This window comes from Juglans regia, chromosome 10 (genome assembly GCF_001411555.2).
Source record: "Juglans regia cultivar Chandler chromosome 10, Walnut 2.0, whole genome shotgun sequence".
NCBI lineage: Eukaryota > Viridiplantae > Streptophyta > Magnoliopsida > Fagales > Juglandaceae > Juglans > Juglans regia.
Window position 1 is genome coordinate 23,412,250 of NC_049910.1, and position 12,218 is coordinate 23,424,467.

The following is a 12,218-nucleotide window of genomic DNA, read 5'->3' on the forward strand; positions in this document are numbered from 1 at the left end:
ACAACACAAAATCAAACTTTACAACCTAAAACTAGCATGATGTCCTGTAGCATTTCTTTTGCAAATGAATATCAAGAACTTCAAAAAATCACCCATCCTAACTTCTAGCATGCTAAGTACTAATTTTTAGATGATATCACACAACCTGAAGCAACTTATTCATGATATCAAAGAGATACAAAACCGATCATGCCACAAACCCTAAAGCAGAAACAGGCATGTCTTTTAATCTAGAATAATTTGACTAAAGCCTTATGTAGCATATTAATTTCCTTGAAATAACTCACCCATGATCATCATAGTCAAGCCTTAGCTAGGTTTTAACTCTATTTTAATATTTCATAATCAGACTTCAAGATTAAATAAAAAATAGGTGAGAACCTCAAAGCTTACACCAAAACCATGCATCTATAAATATTCATCAAATAATCAACTCAAACCCTAGTTTCATGGTCCAACACAAGGCCTAACCCATGGATCTAACTCCCATGAAAAAGGGTTTTGAAGGCCTACTCACCAAACCAAACTTTAGAGTTCAAAAGAATCAAGTCTTCAAAGAAACTCATGCTACTTTTCGATTTTACTAACCCTCATTGGTGCATGCAACCTTTTGAATGAAAGCAATTGTGTTACAAACTCAGACCAAGGGTTGATACAACATACATGCCACTAAATCCATCAAAAATTGAAATCATCAAATAAAACTTAAGACTGGCATTTCAAGTCAAAACTTCAAACCAATATCATGCTAGCCAAACACAACATCTTCCAACTTCACCAACTTCAACCATTTAATCTTAAGGAACATTTTTCAAACATCCAAGCTAACATTTTCCTAACTAAAGAAATAAAAGTAAAAGGAGAAGTGATAGGGAAAGAGAACTTACAAAGGTCTAGCACTTGGAAGAGGTTGGCTTCCCTCTACACACACTCTCACTTACTTGGTTTGCTCTCAAGGTGCAAAGTGTGGTGTGTTTGCTTGTGTGCAAGTGAGTGGGAAGCTAGGAAGGACATGTAGAACAAAAAGAAATGAAGTGTGGGCTGCTTGTGTTTGGTACAAATCAAGGCAAGGGTTGATGCGAGGGTTACTTGTGGACTAGAACTAGATCCTTGGTGGTTGAAGCTTGATCGATGAGGGATGGGGGTGGTGTTTGCTTGAGTGTGGGGGTGTTTTGGTGGTTGAAAATGGTGGTACATGGCAGGGCATGGGCTAGGCAAGTCATGGGGTAGCTTTCTTGTAGAAAGAGCCATCTTGAGTGGTGAAAGAGTGGCAATCTAATTGAGTGAAAAATGCTTGTACCCGATGGAGTATAGAGCTTATTTTTGGGACTTTGAAACTCAACCATGGGGGGCAGCTTTGATGGAGTGTGGGGGTGGATTTGAGGGCCGAAAAGCTGGTCCTTTGTCAGTGTAGGGGCTACTAGTCGGACGGGGCCCTACTAGGTCCACTCCCCATTGTGAGAACGACCACGAGGACATTATAGAGGTCAGCTACTCTGGTGGGCAGTGTGGTACTAGGGAGAACATGAGGCACTTCACTCATTTGTTAACAAACTCCTTTATGTCTTTGAGGGCATGGGGCCAATAGTATCCCACCCTTGTAACTTTTCTTGCCAAAGTCCTTTGTCCAGAGTTGTTCCTGCACACCCTTCATGTATCTCTACTAGAATGTACTAGGCTTCTTGTGGGGAGACGCACGGCTGTAAGGGGTCGAGAAACCCCACTTGTAGGGAATTCCATCTATTCGAGTTAATTGCGTAGCACTTCTTCTGAGTTCTCTTGTGTCTAGGTATCTCGCCACTTCTCGAGCCCATTTTGATTCTTCTTGCCTCATCTCTGCGACTTCGGTCTCGACAGCAGGGACTTCTATCACCCTGCTCCAAAAATATAAAGATGCTTACTTTCAAAATTGGGTTTGGTTCAATAACACTAAAAATACCTCATTTAAAATAATATTAGACATTTAAAATATTTTAAAACATTGAGCTCCATTTAAAAATTATTTGCCAATTTTAAACACAACTTCAAGATTTAAAACACAAAGGCAAGATTTATGACCAATTGAGAGAAAATGAGTGGTTGGTCACATTGGGAATCACATTTGGGCTCAAGTCTTGGGCCTTCCGCACGATTTTGGTTCTTTGGGCTTCCTAAAATATTAGGCTATTAATACCATCCCAATAATAATTCACTAAACCTTAATGGGTCTTAAAATAACTTTTGATTTCCCGCTGAATTAAAATTTCTAGTTAACCTAAAGAATTATAGCTCGTGGGCTTATATAAAATTATCCCATAAATCTCAATTGAGGTTTCCTAAATATTGGCCCATTAAACATAACTTAGGCCCAATACGATTTATTCATCTTTCATCTCTAATGATTTCGGGTCAAGTCGTTACACTAGATCTCTATTTTGATTGACTTGAAGATTCTCAAGGCCTTCTTGTTTAACAAATTGACCTTGAGAATCGCGGTCATTTATAGGGTGTAAAAAACAGCAACCAAGAATCAAGCCTAGATATAAGACTAAGAAGAGGTAAGGGAAGTTGACTACGTACAAGGAAAGGGTTTCATGAGGCAAGTGTGACTCAATTACTCCAAGGAAATAGGCCATTAAACGTAATGCTCGTGAACTCTCTGGCTGAAGTAAAATTTGTAGTTAACCTAAAGAATTATAGCTTGTGGGCTTATACAAAATTATCCAGTAAATCTCAATTGAGATTTTCCTAAATATTGGTCGATTAAACGTAATTTAGGCCTAATACGATTTATTCATTTTTCATCTCTAATGATTTCGGGTTGAGTCGTTACACTATTTCTGTCATGATTGATTTGAAGATTTCCAAAGCCTTCTTGTTTAACAAAGTGACCTTAAGAACCGCAAGCATTTGTTGGGTGTAAAATCACCAACCAAGAATCAAGCCAAGAGATAAGGTTAAGAAGAGATAAGGGAAGTTGACTACGTACAAGGAAAGAGTTTCATAAGACAAGTGTGACTCAATTACTCTAACGAGGCCTCTATAAAAGGAGAGAATCTCCTTAGATTTGAGCCGGACTCCACTATGCATAATGACTCCAAAAATCTCCTTTCCCTAGAAAGATGACATCTCCTTCAACCTCCAGAATTTCTAATTTCTTCTATTATATTAAGAGATATGCGAGCCTATTAGAGACTATAAAATTACTATCATAGTGGATTTTACCCACAAGAAACGTGGACGTAGGCTTTTATGCCTAACCATGTAAATCTGTAGCTCTCTCTTTATTTATAATTTATGCCTTATTTATTGTTTATTTCCATGGATGAACGTTCAAGCACCATATTGAAGTTCAAACCACAATTTTGAGCTTTTTGATTGCATCATCGTGGCCTAAATTGCCTTCGTAGGTCGGTGATGACTCTTTCCTCTCTTCCTGTCATGTTTTGCAAATTTACGCATTAATACTTATCATCCATACATAATGTTTTGATAAAAGATTTCCAATTTACTATATGTGATATGATATATTTCCAATTTGCTAGATTAAAGAATTGGTCACCATATGATATATTGGTTCTACATAATGTTTTGATACAAGAATCAATTTACTAGTTATATCATTTACAATCGCCTTAAGACTAGAAGAGAAGAGAGAATTGAGAAAAGAGAAAAAGGGTTTTGAATCTCGCTAGCCAGATTACTTCTACAAGACGGTATCATTTGATTTGACATTGGGTTCGCCTTAAGACTAGAAGAGAAGAGAGAATTGAGAAAAGAGAAAAAGGGTTTTGAGTCTCGCTAGCCAGATTACTTTTACAAGACGGTATCATTTGATTTGATATTGGGTTTGCAGCGAGGCTCCTTAACCAAAATTTGTCAAAAATTCTAGAAATTACTTAATTTAAAATAAAAATGATAAAAATCAAATTACAAATTAACATAAAATATCATATATTATAATATTATAATAGTAATATGCAGTACACTAGTTTCCATATTTTTTATGGCTTAAAGTCATTGTATTGTCTTCCAATAATTCGAAAGTCCTGTTATCTTCAACCACCGATGCAACAAGAACCGAAATGGCCCTACCATCGTTATCGTACTTGCCATATATGCTTCTCGCAATTTGATTGATGACACGTACCTATACTAATTAATGCAATATGCATCGTATTTTGTTTTTTAGATTCGACTTTTGGCTGGTGACTTATCAATACTCTATAATGCGTGTGCAGTAAAATTTATAGTTTCTCTATTAATATTATACTTTTGTTTAAATTATTGGGTCATTTTCAATAAATAATTTGGTAGTTATGTAGAAGATCGGTTCATTTTTTATATGGTAATAATTTGGAGCATGACCTGAATGACTATTTACTGTAATTAGGAATTGAAACAATGTCATTATTTAAGCTGATATTAAATGTATATTAAGATTCTTTAGTTTTTTTTTTTTTTTTTTAAGTAACCAGATCACCATCCATTGAGATTAAAAAATATCCTTACAAATTTTGTTCTTATGATCAAGCCAAATAGCTTGTCTTATAAAAGGATGACACACCACATCTCAATATCACTCACGTCACATGCGTGTCTTGCCAACTGATACGCAGCCATATTATCAAGTTGATTCACATGCAAGACTTGAACTTCTTGAAATCCCCTCTTCATTCTTCAAATATCTTTAGTTAGGTGCTTGCGCCTGCATGGTTTACTTATCGCGCACAGTGGTCCCGTTTGGATTCAGAGATGAGTTGAGATGATTTTAGATGAGTTGAATAAAATATTATTAGAATATTATTTTTTAATATTATTATTATTTTAATATTTGAAAAAATTGAATTGTTTATTATATTTTGTGTAGAAATTTGAAAAAATTATTATAATGATGAGATAAAATAAGTTGAGATGCATGAGTTTCCAATCCAAACCGGAGCTTAATTTTTTGGACATTAATGTAAAAGCAAAAATACTTTTATTCGAACACAGAGATCTTAAATACTACTTTACATTATTAATATATAGATATTGATCTTCAAATGGCTTTTACTTTGATCATGATGACAAGATAAAAGCACACTAGCTAGAAACTTAATTCTCGGATAGAAGTTATTAATGAAGGGTAATTATAATGTATTTCATCAGTAGTGCTAGTAATGCTTCAGTTCTCCTTGTTGTAGTCTTGACTGCCATAGGGGCTAAATGCTTCTGAAAACCAGCTTTTCTTCCTCCAAGAGTTCCATCCCATTTCCTGGCAGATTTCATCGCTGTGATTGATGCTAAAGGTAGAAATACAGTGCCTCTTATAGAACCTGGTTGTCTTCTTTGAGATGTCTATCTCTTTGTTTGTCTGTTCTATCATCTCTTCCACACTAGGAAGCTTAAATTTGTTATCCAAAAGGCGGCCTAGCCATATGGAGCGCAGCTCCGAGGAGTGAAGGTTTGCAACACTCTCAAGGTAACCAACAAAAGCCATGTTTGGAATCAATGGATGGATTGTGCCCCTGCAGTAAAATTGAGAGTTACACCATTATTCTTCATTCAAATGTGCGTCTATATATATATATATATATATATATATATCTTGATCTAGCTACAAGTGAAAAGCTATACATGACAACAAACTTTAGGGATAAAGGTCTCTTCAAATTCTTACCAGTCCTTGAAGGCTTTAATTTGTGGGAGATAGATAGATACATAGAGTTGGTCTTAATATCATTTATTGCACCAACTTCATATGTCTGTCTCAATCCCAATTAAAACCCTCATGTTTGGACAAGAGTTTAAGAAATTTTTTTCCAAATTTGATCACCAATATATAGTGTTTATAAATTACCTGTATAAGGGCATGACGCCAGAAGGATATTCTAGCAAACTACGGAAAGGCTCAGGTAAGATGGCTTTGAGCTTTTTCTTGCCGTCATAACCAGTTGCAAGAACAACAACATCAGCCTCCACTTTAGTGTTATCATCGAATTCAATTCCTTCCTTGGAGAACCACCACTTTGAGGCTTTTTTTATGATAATTTTTCCCTTATCAGCCTCAGAGAAGAAATTCTCTGGCATGATAGCCATCTGACAAGATGCATAGTCTTCCTCGAAAGGGTGGTCTGGTTTTAGTCCATACTTCTGCAGTGGAAGTTTCCACAGCAGATAAGACTCGATGAACTTCGAAACTCCACGCCTCTGTTGAAAGTCATTGTGTATATATTAAACTTCTTAACATCAGCACTCTACTCATCTTTCAGAATATATATATATATATACATATACACATATATATAATTTGTTCTGCAGAAGAAGAAATAGTGATGACTTTACCATTGGAGAAAAAAGAAGGCAAAGAAGGGTTCTGAGAATGCTTTGGTTAGGTCTTTCATGGAGAAACTGAGAAGATCTTGTTGAGTAGAACAAGAAAAATGGCAAACCCCAAACCCAGTAATCGGGAATTGTCCAGTGCAAAGTCCTTACGACCAAGGTACATGGTTGTCCTTCCGGTCCTTCAAGACAACAGTGCCATTTCATTACACATACAGGTCATATAAAAAGTACTACACGATAAGCAATAATATTCCACTTGCACATTATATATCTAAGTAATCTTTTAAATGACCGACAACACGTAACATTCACTGAACTATATATACATGATATGGCAATTCTCCCATAGCAAAGAATCTAAACTCATGATTTGGATAAAAACCTGAAAACTCTGAATACTTTAATAATTAACCCAATTGTTTACTATAACTTGGATAACTTTAATTAAGACCTGGTCTGATATTAATCAATTCATTATATCTCAATAAATAAATTATTTGTTGAAATTTTCAAATGAATTCTGAAGAGTTTTCCAAGATTGGCCTAATTAATATGGCGAGCAGACTTTTGTCTTTTGTTTCAGTGGGTACAGTGTCGTTGAATTAAGTCATCGTATTAATGATTAGTAAAGTCAAGTTCAGAGCTAGCTGTCGTTGAATATTTCTAATTTGTGTGAAATGAAATCATTTAAAACTAGTAAATTAATATTATTCGCAGGTCAAAATCATCTTAATTAAACTGTATGAAACCAAAACCATGCAAATTTGAATTAAAGCCATGCATATATAATAACGTGAAAGCTCAGAACTACGACCCATGCACACGTTCATACAACTGTATACCTTGGTTCGCCTCTGCGCACTCAAGTGCTAGATCAATAGCTGATTTCTTGTAGCCAATGACTGCAACCTTCTTCCCTCCTAACAGAGTTGATGTAGATTCCTTGTCAAGTTTGCAGTAATCAATGGAATGCAATACCCGGCCCTGGAATAGCTCAGGGCCTTTGTTGTGTGGAAATTCTGGGATTTTAGGTATATCCCCATACTTTCCAATGCAAACCACAATGAACTCGAAGGCGTACCACTGAGTTGATATTGAAGCAAATAAACAAAGTCAATGTATATTTCAATTAACCAAGAAATTAAAGTGGGTTAAATGCAAACATAACTATGATATCAATTACGTCAATGATGAAAAACATTTGACACATATATATATAAACAAGGAGTATCAAATTAAAGATCACAGAAAACTCATACACTTCCACTCTGATATAATTACCAAGATGGCAAGATATCCCTCCATCTTTGTCGTGTGGAAATATAAGAAAAATCGTGTTGCTCTTTTTTCTTGTGTTTCTTTTGAACCCTAATTATTATTCGTTCAACGTCATGATTTTTGTTTCTTTCTTTAAATTATTCGAAGAAAAGAAAAAATTAAGTTGAGGACCTGAACGTCTTTTGAATGGTTGGTTTGCACAGCAACCTCCCAAACAGGGTGTCCTGGCAAAAGGCTGCCCGGTTTCTTACTCATGAAATCGGTGGCGGCTTCCGCCGGGGAGTCGTGATCAGAACCAACAAACTTGATCTCCACCACCTTTGAGTTGAACCTCACAAACTTGAGCAAATCAAAGTGCTCAGCATAGGAGTCCAAATATTCTATAATCTCAGTATGAGATGGGAAACTGGCGTTATTCCTTTCCGGCCAAGGGAAGTCGGAAAACTCATAATCACAGTGACGGGACTGAAGCTTTGTGGAACTGTAAGAACAATGTCTCCAGACCCCTCCAATGGAGTCTGAGGCTTCGAAAACAATGGGGTTGTGGCGGGAAACTTGTTTAGCAGCTGCTAAGCCGCTAACACCAGCTCCGATTATGGCAATTTTTGAGACTACGGGAGCCATAATACTAATTATAACTTGATCAAATGTATGTATGCTTGAGCTAGCGTGGGAATAATATGTGAAGTTGGATTGGTATTTATAGGGGTTTACTCACGTAGTACTGGTCATTCTGGGAGCACGTACGTGAAACGTAATGACTTTAAGATCAGCAGGGTCAGACAACGTAGGCATGTGTTATTATTTTTTATTTTTACAGTTTTGTATGCTGGAAGCTGTAAGCCAGGTTGTTGAAGGAGAGAGCATGACCTTTTCTTTACAGGAATAATATTTACAGTGGTGAGGGTATAAGTATCGTACAGTCATTTTAAAAAAAATGAATAAATATGAGATTCAAATAAAAAAAATAATTTTTTAACAATAAATCTCATTTTTTTTTAAAATAATTACACAACGTTTACACATTTTATATGTAATATTATTATTTTCTTTATTAGTAATATTATATTTTATGGCGATTTGGTCCTCAAGTGAAATTGATCCGTAAGGAAGGGTCTGTACATGCCGTTCCTGGTCTTCCATGGCTTACTGTAGACGCTTCGTACGCAGAACTTATTAATAAATATTTGTAACCTTCAAATCCAGGTTAACCTAGCACATTGACACACCGAAAAAATAGCATGCAGTAGAGAAGATGAAAAGAAGACATGTATATAAACAACAAGAAAAACACTCATTTAGTAGTTAGATATTTTTTTGATAAAAAAGGCTACTTGCAACAAGTATCAGTCAATTATATTCATAATAAATTAATAGTCATTTTTGTAACGGATAATTTTTTTCCTAATGAATATATATATATATATATATATATATCTGATCACGAATAAATATTTTTTTTTCTTTAATATATATATATATATATATATATATGGCCGTATCTACGTACTAGGTCATATAGTCTAGCCATACACGTACAATATAATCATACTTTTTGAATTAAGTATTTACCTGCTATGTTTAATTTATGAAAATTATTCTCATCACTTACTATTTATCATTCAATACTCTATATCCTATAAAAAACATTCATACATATTATGAAAAATTTATAAATATGAGGTATGAGAGTAAATAATATCTGATGTAAAATAAATATCTTTATAATTTATTCCTATAATAGTTTTTGTTTAATTATTTCTGTTTTTGGGGACCATATATATATATATATATATATCATGTGTACATACGTATACAGTAAAAGTTGGGATGATATAAATTGAGACAGTAAATTTCTAGATGAGTCAAGTTACTTTGCCGCCTAGAGTAGCATGCTCAAGTTTACTTCTTTTGGTTTTTGATTTTTTTTTTTGATTTTTTAATATATTTAAATATTTAAAAAAAATAAAAAAATATCTCAATATATTTAAAATAATTTTTTTAATTATTAAGTAAAAAAAAAATTATCAAGCAGTCAAATAGAACGATATAATTAAGAGGATAAAGTAATTTTTTCCTTTCTGAATAGTGCAATTTCTTAATTTTATATAAATAAATAAAGAGTAATATTATATTCAGTCATGAAATGCATAATATTATGTAATCGTTTTTAAAAAAATTAGAGTACTATTAAAAAATAATACGTAAATATTGTACAGTCGTTTTAAAAAAGAATGAAGTTTATTATTAAAAAATTAATTTTTTTTTCATCTAAATCTCATATTTATTTATTTATTTTAAATAATTATATAATATTTATATATTCACATAAAAATATCATTTCTCATAAATAAATAACGACGTCGATGAACGTACAACTGAAATAGTAGAGCTATTTCTGGGCTATTCACTCTGTTGACAAATTTTATAAGTACACAAGTCATGTATACTGCAATTATAGTTGAGAATCCATCCATCCCCACGCAAGCAATTAATGCGTTCCTTTTCAGAGTCATGATGGACACTCGTGGCCGCGTGATCACTGACCAGCTGTTGGCTCTATCACCAACTAATATTCGGTCGTTGAGTATTAATAATTAGCTAGTTTCTCCTCTCTCATATGTTTTCCAGAGTAAAATTGTTCTTCATAGCTAGTGATAATAGCCATCCTAGTCATCAATACTAATATTTCTTATCTTTTTTATTTTTTTTAACAAGTTAATTTCATTAAACAGAAAAAATAATATATAAAAAAGTGGTGGAATTTTCTAATAATCATTCCAAAGCAATAGAAAATAGCATTGAATACATAGAGAGGGGTGGAGTTTATTTGGGATTAATATTTTGATCCCTACTCCTATCCTACAAGAGGATGCCATCTTATATAAAGATCGAAAAGTATTCGCAAAAAAGTGAACAATAGAATTACCGCTGGAGATGATAGTTCCTCCACTTGAAGCGGTGGTGGTGGTTGGTGTACTGTCACATATTATCTAGAGTGAATTTTTGGAGAGATCCACTATCCCTCTTACAAAATCATTAGTTAGGAAAAACGATAACATAGAACAACTGGAATCCAAGCTGAGTCGGCAGCAACAGACCAACAATATATAATAGGTTACAATGCAAGAGAGATATACTTGTATATAGGAACACAAATTTTATAATAAATATTATTGAACTCATTTGGATGTTAAAATAAGATGAGATGAGATAAAATGAAAAAATTGTAAATAGTAATAAAATGGTATGTGCATGAGTAATAGTAGAGTAGTTTGAATTAAGATATTTTATGAGGTTTTGAGAAAAGAAATAGAAAATTTGAACAAAAATATTATTTAGAATATTATTAGAATATAATTTTTATTTTGAGATTTGAAAAAGTTGACTAATTTTTTTTTTCAAAATTTGGAAAAATTGTAATAATTATGTAATGATTAGATAGAAAATTTAAAAATTTGAAATTTAAAGATATTTGTATTTTAGTAATTTTTGAGTGTTGAGATCGATGTAATAATTAAGAAGAGATAAGTTGAGAGGAGATTTCTAATCTCATCTCAACATTCAAAAGGGGCTCTACTTCCTTTAAAGTACCGACTAGCCATGGTGTGATGATACCAAAAAAGAAAAGTAACTTTCATATATATATATATATATATATATATAAAATATTTAAATGAATAGTTACTTAAAATAAGTCACATTACGAGGTTAATTAATGGAGATAATAAAATTTAGGATAAAGCACAATATTTCTTAAATAAAAATTAAAGGCACTAAAAGATATTATGAAACAAACAAGAACTGATAATCATGCATGGTTTGCCATAATTAAGGAAATCAATCTGTCTTGCCATTAGAGAACTTAGCTTGTTTTGTATAAAAACAAATAATTAAGCATATATGTAGATGCATGATCAATACACGTACAGAGTATACGTATTGGTTGAGGAGGCTGGGGGATCAGTCGGAGTATACATGATTAATAAGATGATCCAAACATGCACGAATCTCTCGTTTTCATGTAATACTGGGCGCTTAATTTAATAATTGGCCTTACTTTTGGGAAACTCGTGATGCAGAAAGTAAAGCTGCATCCAAGAATAAACGAATTAAGAAACTTGGAGGAAAATAGAGGCAGATTGGTTGATTCAATGCATATAGATCAGGATATCATGCATGCAGCATTTTAACTAATTTTATTTTATATATAATAAGAGTAGTTTTCAGCTAGGGTTTGGTTGGTCAATTAATAATTTCTAAATACATTAATCATGAACTTCCAACTTATTAGAGAATTTCAACATTGCCACATGGAAAGAAAAACAGGGCAGAGTCATATATACATATATATATATATATATATGTATAGAGAGAGAGAGAGAGAGAGAGAGAGTCATAGACACACACGCTTTTACAATGGGAAGCCACGTACCAAGTCAGAATTGAAAATTAAATAATCACATGCAGTAGTACTATAAGTTGACAATTTTTTATCAAACAAAACCCTAGAACTGCTAAGCTCAGTTGCACGGCAAACCGCCCGCTATGAGTGCTATATATGGCTATTATATATATATATATATATATATATATATATATATATATAGTAATACTATATACAGTCGTGGAAT

General features: G+C 33.3%; 1 protein-coding gene across 1 annotated transcript; it reads right to left on the reverse strand.

The window, feature by feature from the left end:
- Nucleotides 1–4,984: 4,984 nt before the first annotated feature.
- LOC108988574 (probable flavin-containing monooxygenase 1) lies at nucleotides 4,985–8,238 on the reverse strand. The gene is made up of 5 exons (XM_018961878.1): nucleotides 7,756–8,238; nucleotides 7,149–7,389; nucleotides 6,307–6,485; nucleotides 5,822–6,171; nucleotides 4,985–5,489 (listed from the first exon to the last, which is right to left on the reverse strand). Exons 1-5 carry the CDS (start codon nucleotides 8,206–8,208, stop codon nucleotides 5,147–5,149), a joined length of 1,566 nt encoding a protein of 521 aa, XP_018817423.1. The 5' UTR covers nucleotides 8,209–8,238; the 3' UTR covers nucleotides 4,985–5,146.
- Nucleotides 8,239–12,218: the final 3,980 nt, after the last annotated feature.